Source organism: Pteronotus mesoamericanus, unplaced genomic scaffold (assembly GCF_021234165.1).
Source record: "Pteronotus mesoamericanus isolate MK-2021 breed Mesoamerican mustached bat unplaced genomic scaffold, CSHL_Meso_final contig_116, whole genome shotgun sequence".
Lineage (NCBI taxonomy): Eukaryota > Metazoa > Chordata > Mammalia > Chiroptera > Mormoopidae > Pteronotus > Pteronotus mesoamericanus.
This window is the reverse complement of record NW_026555027.1, coordinates 43,726,115-43,745,678: the sequence shown is the minus strand read 5'-3', so window position 1 is coordinate 43,745,678 and position 19,564 is coordinate 43,726,115. Positions and strand designations below refer to the sequence as shown.

At 40.2% G+C, this 19,564-nt stretch overlaps 1 protein-coding gene and 1 pseudogene across 1 annotated transcript in view; one reads left to right on the top strand and one right to left on the bottom strand.

The window, feature by feature from the left end:
* Positions 1–3,417: 3,417 nt before the first annotated feature.
* The window catches only part of ABCC5 (ATP binding cassette subfamily C member 5), an 84,285-nt gene continuing 68,138 nt past the window's right edge, over positions 3,418–19,564 (top strand). Inside the window, exons 1-2 of the mRNA XM_054581207.1 lie at positions 3,418–3,555; positions 6,894–7,077. Coding sequence (XP_054437182.1) covers positions 6,949–7,077 — 129 coding nt within the window. The 5' untranslated portion in view covers positions 3,418–3,555; positions 6,894–6,948. The remainder of the gene's footprint in view (positions 3,556–6,893; positions 7,078–19,564) is intronic.
* On the bottom strand, positions 4,803–4,899 carry LOC129077224 (uncharacterized; annotated as a pseudogene).

The window sequence follows — 19,564 nt, the reverse complement described above, 5'->3', positions numbered from 1 at the left end:
GCTGGGAAGTTTTCCTTATCCAATCAGATGGCCAGAGATGCTTCAGGATTCTCATCTGTAGAAACTGTGTGTATGGGTACATATGTTAAACTGCTCGTATCTCCAACAAGAGGAGAAATGTTTGTTTCTATGATATTAAAACATTTAAGTTATGAAGTACTTAAAAGCTACCAAAAATACAGCCAATGATATTAGAAACACCCCTGAACCCACCTCGAAGCTTTGCTAAATTTTAACATTTAAAAGTCATTTTAAAAATAAATAAAATATTACAGAAACAAGGGAAGCCCCTTGCGTCTCGCTCTGTGGTCTAATGCTCCTCCCTCCAACAGCAGAGGTAACTGTAGTTTGAAGTTGCTGTTTATCATGCCCAGTACAAGTGTGTATCTTTAAATAACATACCATATTTTTACATGTTTGCAAAATTAATACAAATGGAGCGTACAATTTGAGTCTTTTTGTAACTTATTCTTACTCAACATGGTTTTTGAGATTTATACATATTGATACATAGTAGCCCTTATTCTTTAATTGCTATATCATATCCCATTGTACAAAAACCATAACTAGTTACCTGTTCTTTTATTAGTGGGATTTAGAGCCTTTCCACTATTACACGCAATTCACAATGATTATATCTCTTTGTGCAGATGTGTGGGAGAGGCTTCAGGGTTGCCTTTTCTCAGCTGAGGGCATTAACCCCTAATGTCCTAAGGTATTCATTGTGTGTAATAAATTCACTTCTCTCCTCGGCATCTAGAATGCTACTAGCTATGTGTTATCCTTGGGAAAATTAAGAAAATAGTCACTCAAATAATTTTGTGTAGGGCTTCATTCACTTGCAGAAGCTCCTGCTGAGAAAGGCTGTCTAGAGCATATATGCAGCAGTGGAATTGCTGGGTTCAAGGATAGGCATAGAAAACCATTAGCTTTCCCCCAAATCTCTTCTTTTCTTCTCCCATTGTAAGATTTAGATGGCAAAGTTATAGATAACTCATAGCTGTTCTGCTACATATTGCATTTCCTGGTTTTCTTTTCAGTTAGATATGACCATACGACTAAACTGTCACCAATAGAATGTGATTAGAAACGATGTATGCAGCTTCCTGGCTAGTGCCTGGAGACCAGCTCATACCTCCTTCACACTCTTGTTTTTGGCATCTCTAGAAGAAGAAGGGGCCACACATTAAATACGCAAACACTAACGAAAACTGATGAGCAGAAAAAAGGTTTTTAAGTAAATTTAAGTTTTGTGTTGGGCCACATTCATAGCCGTCCTGGGCTACATGGGGCCCATGGGCTGCATGTTGGACACCCCCAGGGCAACTTTGGGAGCCACATGTTGCACCCAACAGAACCACTGTCACCCTGGGTCTCTGACAAGCTGTAAGAAGCAGAACTGCACTGCTGATCTGGTAGACTCACCTAGAAATAAACTTCTTGATTTCAAGCCCCTAAATTTTTTAAAAAATCCTTACCATTTAAGTATGTGTCCTGACTGGGATTTGAACCCTCAACCTTTTGGTTACAGGGATGACACTCTGACCAACTGAGCCACCTGGCCAGGGCAAGTCACTGAATTTTTGGGATCTACTTGAGGCCTAACAATACAGTCCATTTCCAAGGTTCCATCAATTGATACTCTACCAGCAATGTGTGAAATAACTTGTATTCTGTCTCTACAGATCCTTGACAACACTTGGTGTTGTCAGATTTTTATGTTTCCTTACAGGATGGGCATAGAATGGCATATCATTGGTATTTTAATTTCCATTTCCCTGACTATTAGTGAGATAGGGTGTCTTTTCAAACATATTTGAGTGGCTTCTCTGGTTTTCTTTTTAGCGAACTGTTTGTCCACATCATTTGCTTATTGTCCTGTTGGAATATTTGCCACCTCTTATTGAGTTGTGGAAATTATTTGTGTATTTTATAGTTAAAAACTTTCTCAGTTAATAACTTGTGCTTTATCTTACAGTATCTTTACAAAAGGTTAAATTATAATATAGTAAAATGTTATCAATCTTTCCTTTCTTACATATTTTTATATCTTGTTTAAGAAGTTCTCTATTCTCAAGTTCACAAAGATATTTCACCTTTTCTTCTAAATGTTTTAAAATCTTTCCTTTCAACCCTGACCAGTGTGGCTCAGGTGGTTGGGTCTCATCTTGCAAAGAGAAAGGGCACTGGTTTGATTTCTGGTCAGGGCACATGCCTCGGTGGCAGGTTCCAGGTCGGGAGGAGTAGGAGAGGAAACCAATCCATGTTTCTCTCTCACATCAATGTTTCTATTCCTTCCTTTCTCCCCCTCTTCCCTCTCTCTTTCTCTTAAAAAAAAAAGTTTTCTCTCACAGTTAGGCTTTTGATCTACCTAAAATAGATTTTTTTTTCCTGGTGGTATGTATAAAATAGTAATCCCTGAGTTTTAAAGAAAATACAGATAACTAATATCCCATCTCTATTCTATCACTATTCAGAATATTCTTCCTTTCTCTACTGATTTGTAATTTTTTACAGGTTGAGTTTATATATATGCATGAGTCTGTTTCTAGGCTTTTTATTCTATTACACTTGTTTATCATTTAATTTTTGTGCAAGAACACTGTACTAATTACTTTTGCTTTATGACATGTTAGTGTCTTCGCACTATCTGGTTGCATAAAGGTGGAAAAGTCACTTTACCTTCTTTTATTTTCTAAATCTCTGAAATGGGTAATCATAATACCTACACATAGGGTTGTTATGGAAATTAAACAAGAATTGTATGTAAAGCACCAGACACAGAGTAGGTAGGCACTCAACAAAGTGGTTATGTTATGTTATGCTCATGTTGAAGGTACAGATGAAACACAATACAAGAGATAAAGGAAAACTCAGCTTCATTTATAAAAGGATAGGGATGAGTTGGCGAACCGTTTCTAAGGCTCTTGCCACTCTAAAAATTCTGGTCAGAGCATTTCATTATCTAGAACCAGGCAGCACACACTACTTTTTGGGCAGTGGCATAAAAGTAAGAAAGATGATAGCAGAATGCAGGGTGGCTCCCTGAACAGGCATTCGTAGAAGGTAAGATTGGGGACTGGCTGGCGACAAGGTCAGAGAAGCTACGGTGACCTTCACGGTGTTTCTGGTGCAGAAACTGCCGCACACTGTCAGGGACTCCCTGCCTCCCAGCACTGGGCTGCCGGACCACACAGGGCTACGGTCGGCTCTCCGGGCCCCCCTCGGGCGTGCGCGGCTTGAGGGAAGACTGCAGACTGGGTGGCAGAAGTCCTGGGAAGGATGGTGCAGAGCTAGGAGCGCGGTGGAAAGCAGCAGCCTGCACCTCCCCCAGGGCTTCTCCGGTGCTTCTGGGAAATAGAGTCATTTGCCGCGTGTCCAGCCTCGGGCTCCGGAAAAGAGGACTACAGTTCCCTTCAGTCTTGGGGATTCTTTGTGCAGCACGCGTGCGCAGTCTGGCGGCCAATGCCTCTATAAAGGCTTGTTTTGCTACGGAGCTGATGCTCGCGAGCGTGGTCGAGTGGCCGGCGCGGTGGTCCTGGACCTGGGGCACAGGTAGGTAGCGGCTACCACCGCACCCCGTCCTTCCCCCTCGGTTGTCACTTGGATCACCCCCGTGTATTTGCTCTGCGGACGACGGTCTGTGATCGGGATGCGAGCAGTTCGGGGGAAGCCAGAGGACTGAGAAAAGGGCCCGGCCTTCCTCTTGTCTCCCGCCGCCCCCTCCTTGGGACGCGATCCCTGTGGGCTCGTGGTGAGATACCGGCCTGGGAAGGCAGGTGGGGTGGGATGAGTGGACAAGGGTGCTGGCTACGTTCCCGGCTGCGGCCACCAGGGGGTGCTGCGCCCGCGGCCCTTGGGTGTGGGTCGCTATCTAACTCGCCAGGCCCCAACTGGCCATGGGAACGCCCTGGGGTCCGGGGCATCCCAGGCGAAGTTGGACTGAGAGAAGCCCTCATCCTTAAGGTTGTGGGGAGGGCGGCTTGGGACACTCCAGCTCAAGCCGCACACCGGAGACTGAGCTGCCAGAGACCTGACAAACCATCCTCTTGGGTTTTGGGTTTTTTTTTCTTTTTTCTTTTCTTTTGCAAATGGGTAAATGGAGGTTTGTGACTTAAGCACGCACAGCAAACCCTGAGCAGAGCCTAGAACGGAAACCCAGATTTCTTGACTGTCATCATTGCCCTTTCCATTTCCACCACACAGAGCTGCATGATACGTTGTATTTATTACACAGGGGTCATCTGGTTTCTGCACAGACGTGGGGAGGTAGGAATGACTGGCAAAGTTTCAGGTGTTGAAGGCAGAGATGGGTAGGGAGATGTGTAGGTTATCCTGGGGTCTCCAGGGTGAGTAAGTGAAAGGTGCAGAAGGTTGGAAACATAAGTGGATTGGAGGAGAGGGATAAATAAGAATCGTATCAGCCTCAGGTCGGGTCCTCCTGTGCAGCTTCAGGGCTTCGAACCAGATTCGCGGTATGTTGGAAACCTAAGTTATGAAGGCAATTTGGAAACACCAGTCTGGCTACTTAAAGTTCTTAATTCTGTGTAACCTCCCCCCTTCCCCCTTATGCAGTTTCATCTGCTTCATCGTACACTGGTATCACTGGAAGGAGAGTCTTGATTTTGAAAAATCAACTTAATTTTTTACTCTGGTACTTCTTTGGGGCTTTTCCACTTCGGTTGTTCTGCTAGTGCCATCCCACAGCTCTGGCTCCACCTCGAACAAAAATCCCTTTCCTTTTTTCCCCTTCCTTAATAACTAAAGCAAGTTAGCATTTTAAAGAGACTTTAAAACAACTTTAAGGGAGACTAAGAGAAAAGAAGTAAGTGCCAATAGTATTTAAACTGGTAAGAACAGATATTACGCTTGATCTTGGCCAAAAGGCCGAAAAACAATACCAATAGTATTTAAAAATAGTTTAGCCTATGGCTTCTTGGCTTTCCACTGAGATCAAGTGTAGTATCTGTTCTTATCGGTTTAAAAATAGCTTAGCCTGGTGATTCTTCCTTAGTTGCTCTCTTCAGATTTGGGCCCTATTTCTTTCCCAGACCTGTCGAGCTTCCTAGCTCTTGGCCAGCCTCCATGTGGACGCCCTGCCTTGTATCCCTGATACACAGAAGATGGAAGTATCCATGTGTTCAAGGCCGAGAGACAGTAACTTCCTGCCCCTTAAGCCCTGTCTACTCTCAAGGCTGTGCCTCTTTTCCCAGGAAATTAAAGAAGCAAGAATGATAGAGGTGTTGGGAAATTGCTCCCCACATCCTTCACACATAGAATAACTTGAGATAAAGGTATGAAAGAAACTTTGGTTATTATGAGTTCTTAGACAATCGAGGTGATCTTTGTGTTCCTCTTAACGTGGCAGTTGATACTATAGGTGAGTTCCTTTGGCTTCCCCCCTTTCAGACTCCCTCCCCTTCTCCTGCCTTTTCTCAGAGGAGGACTAATCTTTTAAATTAGCTAGGCATGGGAACCTTTGGAGGTGGAGGTTGGACTTACGTGACCCCTGTAGCAAGAATAATTACTCTTATCTGCAGCTGCATCCAGACATTGGGAATGCTGGCAGGTGCCAGGTCTGTTTACAGTTTAGGCTTACTGAGGGCTCCCTGACGTGATTGCTGTGTTCTTGGTTGTAAGCTGGTATTCTTTATGGTGGAATTTGTCATTGAACAAGGTGACTTCTTTTTTAAAGTTACTTAGCAGTCCGAACTCAGGATATGCAAATCAGACCTCTGAAAGGCAAGAAGTCAAGCTTTCTTTGTGCTGGGAACATACCTGTGGAGGAGATTTGGTCCTTTGTATGTAGAGGATTAGTAAGTTTTTTCCTTTTTTTCTGATACCTTAAAAAATGAATTGTAGCTTTCCAAATTTTGTCTGCAGAGTAGCACTTTTAAATGAACAGTGATTGCTAGCTAGGAATTTATGGAATCCAAAAGGCAACATGGCTACACTTTAATTTCTAGTGAGGCTGGTATGAAAGGGATTTTCTCAGCTTGTATCTGGGAAGCTATGAACCATCTTAGTGTGTGGGAAATATTTCAGAGAGGTATTTTTTCAAAAGTAACCAAAGTTGGTACAGAATATTGATTAGAATTAGCCAGGCAAGCAGAGGTTTAGAACAGAGTTTCAGGTCATACTAGGTTAGACTTCATAGGACGAGGTGGGGAATGTGTTTTAGTGTTTATTTTTTAATAACAGCTGAGTTGAGATGTAATTTATAAACCATGGAAATTCAGCCTTTTAAAGTATTTTGTTAGTATATTCACAGAATTGTGCAGCCATTACCACTATCTAATTTTAAAGCACTTTCATATCCCAAAGGGAATTTGTTTTTAAATTTAAGGTATAATGTTGTATTGGATGTTAGCTATGTAGTTCCATGCTGCTTCAACATAATATCAGCTCAATCATTACCTAATTATAAAAAGGCAGAGATGAGATACGTCGCCGGTAGAGCAAGTGTTTTGTAAGTTTTCATTTAGTAAAGTTTAGTAGGAGGAATGATACCCATTTTAAAATTGTGGAGTTTGTAATTCTTGGAACAAACAAATTGTTTTCAGAGTTTTATTTTTCTAAAGACCTATCTAAATGCTCTATACATTGGGTTTGAACTTAGTTGAAGAGAGTGGGTCTCTTTGCCAGCGTGTTTATTTTTGCTAATCTTTTTTTTTGTTTTCCTTAGCAGTGGGAGGAGATAATTCTTATTTCTATTATACTGAATTTTTTCTTTAAAATATGAAGTATTACTTGAAAAAATTTTAAGATATTTTTTATAAATATAAGGGTAGAAAATCTTAGTGCTTTTGCCCTTTTTCCTATTTTAAAGCATATTTGCATATTATTAAGCACAATTTAGGAAATATCTGTTCTTGATGAATTTTTAATTTCAGAAATTCTCAAGTGAAACCAGGAATCTATGACCCCTGGCACCTCCATTCAGAGAAGATGAAGGATATCGACATAGGAAAAGAGTATATCATCCCAAGTCCTGGCTATAGAAATGTGAGAGAGAGAACCAGCACTTCCCGGCAGGACAGAGACCACGAGGGCTCCAAGTACAAGAGAACTCAGCTGGTCAGTATTTCCTTCCCCAAGTCCTTCTTATCTGCTTGTGGTCCTAGACCACATCTTCTTTGTTCATGTAATGCATAGTTTAAAAGAAGTTTCTTTTTCTTTATTGACTTTAGGTCACTGTTAAGAATGTATGGGCCTGACTGCTGTGACTCAGTGGTTTGGGCATCATCCTGCAAACTGAAAGGTCCTTGGTTCGATTCCCAGTCAGGGCATGTGACTGGGTTGTGGGCCAGGTCCCCATTTAGGGGCATAGAAGCAACTCATCGATAATTCTCTCTCACATTGATGTTTATCTCCCCCTGTTTTTCTTCCTCTCTTCCCCTCTCTTTAAATAAATAAATAATACCTAAAAAAAAAAGAATTTATGGAAGGAGAGATTGGCTCTCAGTCTCCCACCTGTTTCTTCCTTTGGCTTCTCTCTGCCACTTATGCTCACATTTGGTGCCTTCTGAAAAGGCTTTGCTTAAGAGAAGAGAATTTATGGGAGGGGAGGGAGGAGTGGAGCAGAGGGAATATGACCATCACGCTTCATTCCCATGCTTAAACTTTTTTTCCCCTTTGCTTCTGTTGTCTGTGTTTAAAATGACTCCTCTGAGAGACTCATTCCAATTTCAGATAGTGCTTGAAACAATTCTAGATTGTTGTAGGATAATCAGTAAGCTTTTCAGGTAAATCCATGTGATAATCTAGTTCCCTTCAAAGGAAATAATGAATATATATTTTAAACAGGAGGAAATATCTTTCTTCTAAGAAAAAAAATCATTCCTTTTCTTGACTTGCAAAAATAACTAATAAGGGGAAGTGAGGAGTGGGTTTAGGAAGTCGGGTTTGTGTTCATGTATTTGTTATGAGAAAACTTGAGAAAGATGTGGGCTCTGAAGCTGACACTAGAGTTCTATTAGTCTAATATGGGCTCTTCCTCTTTGGCTGTCTTATTAATTAACATTTTCTTACAAATGGGTGTTTTCTGTCCCTGCTGTATACTATACAGTACTTTCCCATTCAAGCTTAACTTTGGAGAAACAAGGGGATTCAGTGTAATCCGTGTCACATCTGTAAGGTACCAGTTTTGTCCCTTCTTTGTGTCCTTTTATCTAGACCTTGTTAATTAGACATGTTTTGAATATCTTTTAAGTGTCCCACACGGTTAGGGTAGCACTTCAATCTGGGAGAGGTCACCAAGGTAACGAAGGAGCAGGGCTCTGAAGGATGAGTAGGTGGGGATGCGGTCAAACTACTTACCATCTGTGCCTTAACAGTTTATGAATAACACAGCATTGATGGAGAATGTAACTCATGGGATCATTGAAGATTAAATGAGATTTACACGTATGAAACGCTTAGAATGGAGCCTGCCATGTAGCCTGCGTTCAGGAAATGTTCGCTCTTAGAACTAGTTGTCTCGATTGTGGGGTGTGTGAGGGAAATTCTGCATGCCATGCTAAGGAATCTTTTACTGTGGGCATGGGGGAACTGTTAGATGTTATTAAGGAGGATTTTTTTTCTTTTCTTTTTAATCCTCACCTGAGGATATTTTTTATTGATTTTAGAAAGAAAAGAATTGGGGTTGGGGGGTGGGGGGAGAGAAACATTGATCGTTTGTCTCCCAACCAACTGAGCCCCACAGCCAGGGCAAGGAGGTTTTTTTCCTTTTTAACTTTTTATTTTGAGATAACTGGATCCCCAAGCAGTTGTAAGAAATAATGTATTTGTTATGAGAAATCCACATGCACTTTTTCCAGCTTCCCCCAATGGTAACTCCTTGCATAACTATAGTACCGAATGACCTCAGGGTATTGATGGACATTATTAATGCAGCCTATCCAGCTGATTAAGACTTCACCAGTTTTACATGCACTGATTTGTGTGTGTGTGTGTGTGTGTGTCTATGCATTTTTCCCTCATGTGTAGATTTGTGTGAACCACACCACAGTCAGTATTGGAAACACCTCCATACCAAGGATCTCTCATGCTACCCTTTCATAACCTCAGCCACCTCCCTACCCTCTCCCCTAAGCTCCGGCAACCATGATTCTGTTCTCCATCTCTATTTGTCATTTTAAGTATTGCACATAAATAGAATCATATAGTATGGACTCTTCTGAGATTGGCTTTTTTCAGTGTTATTCCCTTGAGATCCATCTAATTTGTTGTATCAATATTTCTTCCCTTTTAATTGTGAGTAGTATCCATGTCATAGGTAAACCATGGTTTGTTTAACCATTCACCTACTGAAGGACATGGGATTTATTTCTAGTTTGTGGCTGCTATAAATAAAGGTGCTTCGATTTTAGGATTTTGTGTGGATAAGCTCTATTTCTCTGGAATGCCAAAAAATGCAGTTGCTGGGTCATATGATAAGTACATGTTTAGTTTCATAAGAAATATCAACACTCTTTTCCACAGTAGCTGTGCAATTTTATATTCCCACCAATAATATATGACACATCCAGTTTCTCTGCATTCCTGCCAATTTTCATGTTATCATTATCTTTTTTTATTGAATTTATTGGGGTTACATTGGTCAATAAAATTATATAGGTTTCAAGTGTACAATTCTACAGTACACCATCTGCACATTGCATTGTGTGCTCACCATCCAAAGTCTAGTCTCCTTTTGTCAACATTTACCCTGTTAACCCTCTTCCACCTACCTCTTCCCCATAATCTTTGTTTTATCCATTCTGATAGGTATGTCTGATATCTCATTATAGTCTTAATATGTGTGACCCACTGGCTAAAGAGGTTGAGCTGATAAGGGAATTTTAAGACTTGATATTATCTTGGGAAGATTAGTTTTGAGACAGTTACAGGAGTAAGGGGGGAACTTGTGTAGGAGAGAGAGAAAAAAATACAGAAAGCAGTCAGGAGGTTTCTGTGGGAGACCACACAAGAGAAGCCACGGGTCTGTAGCCAAGCATAATAATGAGATGGAGAGGGAGAGATTCAGGGGCACCTCTGGAAGGGGAGGGACATTGGGGTGCCTAAAATTGGTGGCGAGAATGAGTTTGCTTTTAAGCATGTTGAATTTGAAGTGCATCCAGGAAAACTGACCAGTAGATGGATAGAGCACAGGTAAGAAGGAGAAGCGGAAAAGAATGGAGGGGCATCAGTGTGTCCGTGTAGATGAAGCCCTGGGAGTGAGCAGGCTTGCCCAAAGGTGGCATGTCAAGCAGTAACAGGTCGATCCCGAGAAGCTAGTGTGGGGCCCTGTGAGATCTCTGGGCACAGGATCCCTCTCCAGCTGATTAGAGTAGGGTTGACATTAGGACCTGCAGTGGCAGCAGTAAGCATTTCCTGTGCAGGTGGAGAAGAACTGGAATTAGAGTAACTCTTGTGCCTTTTGTGCCCCAAATCATAGTCAGGCATCAGAGAGCAAGTTTCCTTCATGTGATCAAGCTTTGTCTTAAAGAAACAGGAAGGCTAATAACACTCTCATAAAATTTCAGGAGGCTTATATGAATTTCATTTTTATTATCATTTCATGTTTCTTCAACTTTTAAATTTGAGATTTTTTGTTTTTATCACATCCTTGTGCCCTTTGAACTTTTTTACTTAAAATATTTCTTTTTATTAGTTTTTTCCTTTTTTTTGCTTAGCCTTGACCTAAGAAATAAAATCATATATTTATACAACCATTTTTTATGCCCATTAAAGTGAACGCATAACTATCAAATATTTAAGAAGTTTACATATCACCTAGAATGTTCTTGTATTTAACCTGTCAAAATTCAAAATTTCTTAGATTTATTGATCTTGAACTTGTCTCATATGTTAACAGTGTGCTGAGAGGGAACCAACAAAGTGACAAAAAATTTCTGGTTCAGAGATGGTATAAAAAATGGTTAAGTATCTGGGAAGCAGAATGGCTATATAAGCATATAGTCTTTTTTTTTTTTTAAATGAAAGCTGGTAATTGGGTAGAGATTACAATTTCATGCCACATAATCATAACCATCATTTGTGTAGTAGTTGTAGAGAGGAAATTTGGGACCAGACGTTCCGGTTGCCAGGTATACCTACTATCCCTCAGAAAAGAAAAACAAAACAAAACAAAACAAAAACTACTCCAAGGAACAAAAGATAAGAATACATCTGTGGCTCTTAATTGGAAAACAAAGTTTTACTCACCACCATTAGCCTTTGATTGGTCCAGAAGTCAGAAGGAAAGCCCTCAGGAACAAATTCTGATTTCAAATAGGCTAGTGATTTTTTTTTTTAAATCAATCTGTAAACAAAGTTGCAGAGTGCACAGTTTGCTGATTTCTTAGTATTGTGGCCACATCTTTCCTTTGGAATACTCTTTGGGAAAATTGCTCTAATCAGTCCCATCTTCAGATATTTGTATCACATCTGCTTAGAAATAATGAAGGTAAAAATAATGCATTTTACCTCTATCTTTGTTTAGGGCTGTCCAGTTAATGCTGTGGCCACACACAGCTCCATGCTTAGCAGATACCCTTTAATCCTGAAGTGCTGATAGGGGTGCCTTGTGTTGCTGTTAGTTCTTTGCCCTAAGCACTAACGTTGGCTGGCCTTAGGCTGGCGTAATTTCAACAAACATGAAAATTTATGTCTAGACTCCTCCTTAACACTGGTATTGTAGCTGAGGCATCGTTCTCCAGGCACAGCTCCTTTTCTTATCATTGCTTGCATATGTGGGCATATGTAGATCCCATAACTCCACGACCCCTGGTTTGTTTATTTAAGACGTGATGCTTATTTGTTTTTTTAATTCTGTGAACATTTGAGCACTGCTTTCCAAGATGTATGCAGAGCACTGAATGAGGTGGGGTTCCTGCAGATAAAGATAAATTGATGCTGGGCCTGCCTGCCCTCCAGCAGAAGCTTAAAGTCATAGTCATGTACATAAATTAATGTAGATGCTATGGAAATTAATAAGAAGGAGAGAGTGCTTTAGTCTTTGAAATCAGAAGACTTCAGGAGGAGGTAGCAATTGATTGGAGACTTGAGGAATAGGTAGAATTTGGAGAAGGAAGGAACGTGCCTGGCAGAAGAGAGTTGTGGATAGGGCCAACTAGGACCTTGTTGGCTTTAAGCATAAAGTGTGAAGTTGTAGGTGTAGAGGGATAGGTCAGTGAGTTTCAGATGATGTGCATGTTCTTGAATAATAGGTGAAGAAGTTTGGATTTTAGTTGCTTTAAATTAAAATTGAAGCAAAAGCAAGACAAAGCTCTTTCATGTTGTGTCAACCTTTTTTATTGTATAGTTGTTTTCTTACTGCTCCCAGACCTGAGCTTAGGGTGACTTGTTTTTCATTAGCATGTCAAATCTAGAAAAGGAGGAAGAATGAAAAATAAACAGAAGTCAGCTAAATTTCAAGTGCCCTTATGACTGTGTTCTCTCTTTTTTTTCCCCTCTGCTCAAAAGTACCATTGGTGGAATTTTCTTTCTACCAAGTTAGAATATTCTGCCTCTAGGCAAGGTAACAAAGCATATATTCACAAAGTCCAGTGACCTTTACATAGCATTTCCTTTAGTTTCGTGTTAGGCTGACCCTTTAACCTGGGCTGGAGTTTTCATAATTAGTGAGTTGAAATATTCTGAAGCTATATCCTAGGGATGAGGATGTGGGTCTCATCTCTTATGATTCTAAGATATGTTATTATATAAAAATTATGATTTTATTATAGAAAATGTGCAAATTGTAGAATATTATAGAAAAAATAAATCACCATTATCCCTTCTACCCAGAGACAACTATGGTTATTATGAAGTAGTTTTGTTTAGTGCCTTATACTTTTAGAGAGTTTGACTCCAAGCTTTTCTTTAGGGACTAAGGGTGTGTGAATTTGTCTATGCCCTTGTGTTTTCAGAGTCAAGAACATTACCTGTGAGTGTACTTGAGAAGGGGACAGGGTGAAGGATATTAGTACTTGCAGTCTCTGCATTTTTTTTCTTTTGATTGGTACGCAATGACTCAGCACATTTGCTGGACAATCAGTGACAGGATGAGTAAGAACACCTGCTTTTTTTGTTTTGGTGTCCCCCCGCCCCCATCCATAAGGCTTTATAGAGCTCAGTATGCGTATGATAAGGGTATCTGGCCTGGTGCCAGGTGTTGGTCTCCAATAGCAGCCCAGAGCTCCCTGGTGGAGATGACAACAGTGCTGCTATTGGTGCAGAGCCCAAGAGGCTCTGCTGCATGGTGACTGAGCCGTGGGTCTCCTGAGGTTGGCCTTGATCATGAGCTCTTTTACGCCATCTGCAGCAGGGCTGCTGCTGCTTTCCTAGGAAATGCTGCTTAAGGGAAGTAAATACAGCCTTTTGGCCTGAGTTAAAGGAGCTTTCTGTTAAAAAGGAAAAAAAGTATTGGAACTAGCTTCCTGTTTTTTAAAGCAGTTTTAAATACCTCAGCTTTTATTTTGTTAAGATAGTTAACTTGGAAGCTACCAATGGATAATGAAAACTTTTTCAGTGAAATCTTGGTCCTGCTTTTAGGTAGCCTTCTGCAAATTCTTTTTAATGCCTCATCATTCATTCCCTCTCTCTTAATCAAAAGTAGAAAGGTCAATGCTAGGTTAGGCAACCATGCCTGCAGAAGGTTTCGCAATGGTTAAATCTGTTAATATCAAAATTAGAGACTAATGTGAAGTTAATTGGCCACACTGAAGTTCACTGATTAGTAAGATTAAGCTTGTCTCTCCCTTCCCTCCCCACGCCCTTTTTAGGGAGTTATCTTATTTAGATAATTAGATATTATGTATATTTAAATTACTTAAGATTATTTTTTTAATTAGCTGTTCAAAGAATCATCTTACCTCTATTATAGCAGATGAAAACTTCTATTTACTAAAGCAGATATGGAGTTGAGCAGTCACTTAGTTTTCCTAAGTGTATTCCCACAGTAGAAAAATAGTCAAACTGCCCAAATGTTCACGTTGTGTTTGCTTCTCACTATTGTCAGCAGTTCCAGCCTGTTCTGCAGTCTGGGAGGGTCACATGATACAACCACTGATGTCTTTTACAAAGCATTTAACATGAGCACACATGTGGTACGAGGCACTGAAGGAACTTTTATTATAAATTTCATGTTGGTTTTTTTTTTTTTTAAAGCCAAAACCTGAAAATCTTAAGGGATTTTGTCAAATGCAAAAGACAACATTGTGCTATCTAAATCAACGGTTCTCAGCCCAGGCTGCATATTAAAGTCTTTGAAGAACCTTTCAAAAAATACTGATGCAGGGCCCTATCCCAGAGCAACTAAACCAGCCTCTGGGGCAGCGTTCAGGCATCAGTGTTGTTTTAAAGCGTCCCTGGTGGTTCTGTTGTGTAGCCTGCACTTAGAACTTCCGCCCGTGGTCTCATGGGACAAGTCTCTTTTATCCCTTCAACCAGCGGGGCTCCTATAAGTGTTTCCCTATAAGGTTCCTCACCCCCTATCTCTCCAGGGATTCACGTTCAGTGCGATCCTTTGAAACCTTATCATTGTAATAACAAAGTTAATCTCACACCCCAATGTAATAGGAACTTTGAATAAGTTCTTTGGAAGTTAGTTTATTTATGAAACTAAAATCTCTCCAATTCCTGCTGATTATACAGTAACACTAGATTATGAACTGAGGGAAAATACCTGTTTTACCATGGTGATGATGCGCACTTATATCCATTGGTTTATTAATAGCTGATCCTCAGCATGAGGCAACACAGCACAGTTAGAGGTGAGCGAACTGGTAGTTGCAGATGAGATGCAGAAGTTAATTCATGGCTGCTGAGCCCTACGCTGAGATTGCCAGTTTCCTGACTGAATAGTAGGCTCTTTCTACTCTATTCTGCTTCCTCTCCATGAAATGTTTCATTGTAGCATTTTGCTGTCCCTCTTGACTAAAGTGGCCACTATTTGGAAATTCTTAAGGGAAGAGCTTGAGATGGTCAGGATCATGGAAATAACCCATCAGAGTACAGACATGATGAGAATCAAAAGAGGAAATATCCTTGGTAGGTTTCGTTAACTCGGAGCTGGGGAAGGTGGGAAAGCCTATGTCAGCGGTCTTGGGATGACATCATCCTTTTAAATTTTGTTAATGTAAAAGAAAAATTTAATTTCTTTTGAATTTAGTTTTTAATATTTTAAATCTCTTGAAATCTGTATCTAAAATTGCACAACAGTGCCCCTTAAAAATGTGTCTCATAGGTATAGGAAAGCTTTCACTTGGACCAGAAAGGTTGAAAAGAAGAGACTGCCCATTCTGGGTTTGTGTTAAGGTCTTACAAATTAAGGAAAGGGGAGGAAGAAATTGCTGTAGGATATCCTGATTGTGCCTCAGGAGACCGCTCTCTGCGAGGCATGCCAGAGGAGGAGGAGTGTAGTCTTTAATCCCCTTGGAAGCTGGGACGCACCACTGGGCTGCCTGTCACTGGCTGCCATCTCTGCATTCACAAGAACTTCGGTGGATCCTCAGTCCCCAGGCTCAGGAAGCCTACACGGCTGTTGTTCCGCTGTCGGGAAGGGATTGTTCAGCCTGGAAAATGATTTCTGACCCCTGTAGCTTGTCCCAGGGGCCTCCGTGCAGAGGGGGGAAGCCTGTGGTTGCCCTGTCAGCAGACATTCCGCTCTGACAGCCTGTGAAAATGAGATGGGGCAAACCAGATAAGCGGTGTCCCTGCAGTGTGGTGGGCGCACTCCATGATCCCAGCCACGGGCATGGAGTTAGTGCACGCAGAGCAGGGAAAAGTTTCTTGTGCAAGCATCTCTGTTTGCTTATGGATCGAATGTTCCTTGTTTCCCTCACCAGATGGGCATGCTTATGACTGTGTTTCCTTGACCTTTGTTTGAACCGTAGTGGAACCTGAATTTCACTGCCCTTTTTAGCTTTCTGGCGTCCCCACCCTGCCCGTCTGCATCACTTTGGTAGGACAAAAACTGTTCAGTGCCTCCTAACCATATAGTCCTCAGGAAGATATAAATAGCGGCAGTATTTCCTTGTTTAATGTTTTCCCAACTCCTGGATCAAGCAGTATTTCCCCCTTGGAAAGAACCAACTTCTGCAGACGCCTCTCCCTGTGGCTGTGTCATCCGGCCATAGAGAGGCTTTCCGTCTGTATGTAGTGCCCCTTGAAAGAAATAAAGAGAATTGGGGGCCTTCATCCCTTCTCAAGAGAGTCTTTAAAAAATTACTTCTGAGAAGATTTAAAACATCAACATGTAAAGAACAGGCCTCATAAAATACATCCACCTAGATCAGCGTACATCAAGTACTGGCTTAGCTGTTTAGCTATCGAGGGCTACCTTAGCATGACTGACCTTTGGGACCAGATACTTCTTTGTTTTGGGGGGCTGTCCTATGCATTGCAGGATGTTGTGCAGCATCCCTGACCTTGGCCCACTAGATACTAGCAGTGACAACTGAAATGGCTTCAAACATTGCTGAATGTACCCTGGGCAAGCAAAACCATCCTCTTGAGAACACTTGGCTACGCTGTGCAATACTGTAGCCACAAGCCTCATGTAGCTATCAAGCCTTTGAAACGTGGCCAGTTTGAATTGAGATGTGCTATGTATATAAAGTACACACTGGATTTCCCCTGGAGATCCTACTGTGAACCAGGCGGACTTAGTGCAAAAAGAAAAGAAAAAAAGAGTGTAAAACAGCTCATTAATAAGTTTTTATTGATTACATGTTAAAAGGATAAGATTGTGTATATGTTGGGTTAAATATATTATTGAAATTAATTTCACCTGTATGCTTTCCTTTCTTAATGTAGCTACTAGAAAAATGTAAATGACGTTTGTGGCTTGCATTACATTTTTGTTGGACAGCACTAAGCTGTATTTTAACTATTAATCTTATATTAGGCATTTAGTTCCCAGTAAACCATTCGATTTAAATTATTATTTTATTTCCCTTTGGAAAAATTTCCTTCATACAGTAGAGTTGTAGAGACAGAGAATTTAAAATGTTATGTGTTACCAGTTTGCTCTCCAGAGTACCCCCTAAGAGCATATTAAAAATCAGTGCAGTGTTCAGGTCATGTATGTTTGTCTTACCCTTTTCTTCAGGTATTAGATTTTATCTCTATTTTTATTAAGATATGTATAGTTTTATTTTTAAATAACTTGAATTCCTGGCTGGTGACATTGAATTTAGAAGTTGAGAGAGAGAAGCTTTTGAACCAATTTAGTAGATTATGCTGGATTTTGACCTTTTAGAAGCATTAGAATGTAACTGAGCATGAAGACAGTGATTTTGACTTGCGGGGTCTGTTTGTTTACTCCTGGTTCCGCAGCACCTGGCTCAGTGCCTGGTACTGAACCCCTAATAAATATTTGTTGGATGGTAGATTATAAAATCATGTATTTTTCAGACTGTTCAAAATATATTAAGTACCTGGTCAAATTTTTAGCTTTATTTCCTTTCCCCTTAATGTTAATTTCATTATACAAAAAGTTTTTCTCTTCATATTTAAACCCATCCATCTTACCTTTAATAGTTTCTGGCTTTGGGGAAAAATAGGGATGATCTCCTTTCCATAGCTTGACTAAATATGCCATTTCCCATTTAATTTTATCTATCCTATTTATTTTATCATTTTTCCTATTTCATTTTATCTATCCTATTTATTTTATCATTTTTATGTAACTTTTGAGAGTAAATTCCAGGTGGATTTATGTACGGTGTGAAACCTGGATATCAGTTAGTTCGTCTCCAATCTGGTATTTATTGGTCCCCCCAAATATTCTCTGACTCCTGTTTCCCTATCCTGTCATGTTATTTTTTTTTCCTGCAAAAACTGTAAAGGTTTCTTTAAAATTATGTGTAACATAGACACAATTATTTAAAGTTAAAAAATTTTTATTTGAGGAATTTCACATGTTCTGATTCCTTCCACTGCCTTAATTCCTCTCAAGTTTGAGCCTTAATCCCTTTTAAAAATAATTTTAGCTAAATACAGTTGTCATATCAGTCAGTCCCCAATTCTTTTAGTTGAGTTTCTTTGCTCTCCACTTTATTATGGACGTACTTCAAAAATCCCCCACCTATGATCGTTGGGACCCTGTTTCTTCAAACAATTTTCTTTAAGGTCACAGTTAGGGTCAGAGTAGATGGGTCTGCCTGGTTTCTCAATTTCAGACACCCTCTAATCATTAGTAAGTTCAGATCATAGTTACCCCTAAGTTATTACATCCTAGAACAGTGCAGCTCTTCAGGATATACAAATACCTATGAAAAAATATTTGATTATTAGGTCTTTCATGGCTTTAGCAGCTCTATCCTGTAGTTTCCTCCCAACAAATCTAACACGTGGTTCTGTGAGTAAAGCAAGCAACGTATTCACTCTTAGGTATTTCCAATGATGTAGGTCTACACAAACCCCCACCCCCACATCAGGAGAGATTTCAAATACCCTGTCATGTTATTTATGCCTTCCTATAGTAAGCCTTTATAGCTTGAATATATTAAGTCTTTTCTCTTGGTTCATTTCCGTTTTTCATCCATTCAACCTTACAATGTTGACAGCTCACTTTACATAATGTTAACGTGGCAGGGTAGATTTATTTTTACCTTTATACAGGCACCCTTTCCTCCCTGGCGTGCTCGCCCAGGTAAGCTTCTTCAGGAAGCCTAGAGAGGAGGAGAAATTAGGCAGCCGACCAAATAGTTACACATATGAGGCATCTGTGCAGTTACTGACAGGATAGTATAAACTTGCTTTTATTTTATTTTTAAATACCAGTCTGTAATGATCTATCTTTTAGCATCTGCTCATCTTTGGTTTAAAAACAATCAGGAAGGGCATTTTTGCAATGAAGTAAAAATAGTTTATTTACATCCTAGGGTCCCAGTCATCTACTGTGACCTTGACTTCAGAAACGACCATTTGCTTATTGAGTAGTTTGTTAGGGGAGTCAGAGTTAGAGGGTTATAGTTTATTCTAATCTGGTACCTCGGGAAAGAGGAGAGAGCTGTCTAAAAAGGGTACATATGAGGCCATCGTGTACAGTCGTGATTTATTTGCTTATTTTTTCTTTTAAAGGCATGTAACATAATCATTTGGAGGCTCAGCTGTGGAGCCTGGATTCAAATCCCTGCTGCTATTTAACATCTATGTGCCTCAGTTTACTCAGCTATTAAGTGGGAGAAATAATAGTACCTTCATCATAAGGTTGTTATGAAGGTTGAGTTAGTATCTGTAAAGCATTTTAAACAATACCTGGCACATAGTAAGTGCTGTGTTAGTTTGTTATAAATTAGTTTGCACCAAATTTCCTGTCACCTTTGGGTAAGCAGTTTGCCTTCACAGATACACGGTAGTTAGGATCTGCCTATAAACAAGGGAGACTATCCTGGCTTCCTCTGTTTCCTGGTAATGTCCCAGAGTAGGTGAGATAAAAGCAACCCCAGGTCAACAAAATGGAACTGAAACTACTAAAGCTAATAGCAGTCCTCCTTAGCAATTATACTGGAGTACATATTCTATAATAAGGTTAATTGAGCAAACTGGATAGATGTCTAGTTGCTAGGAG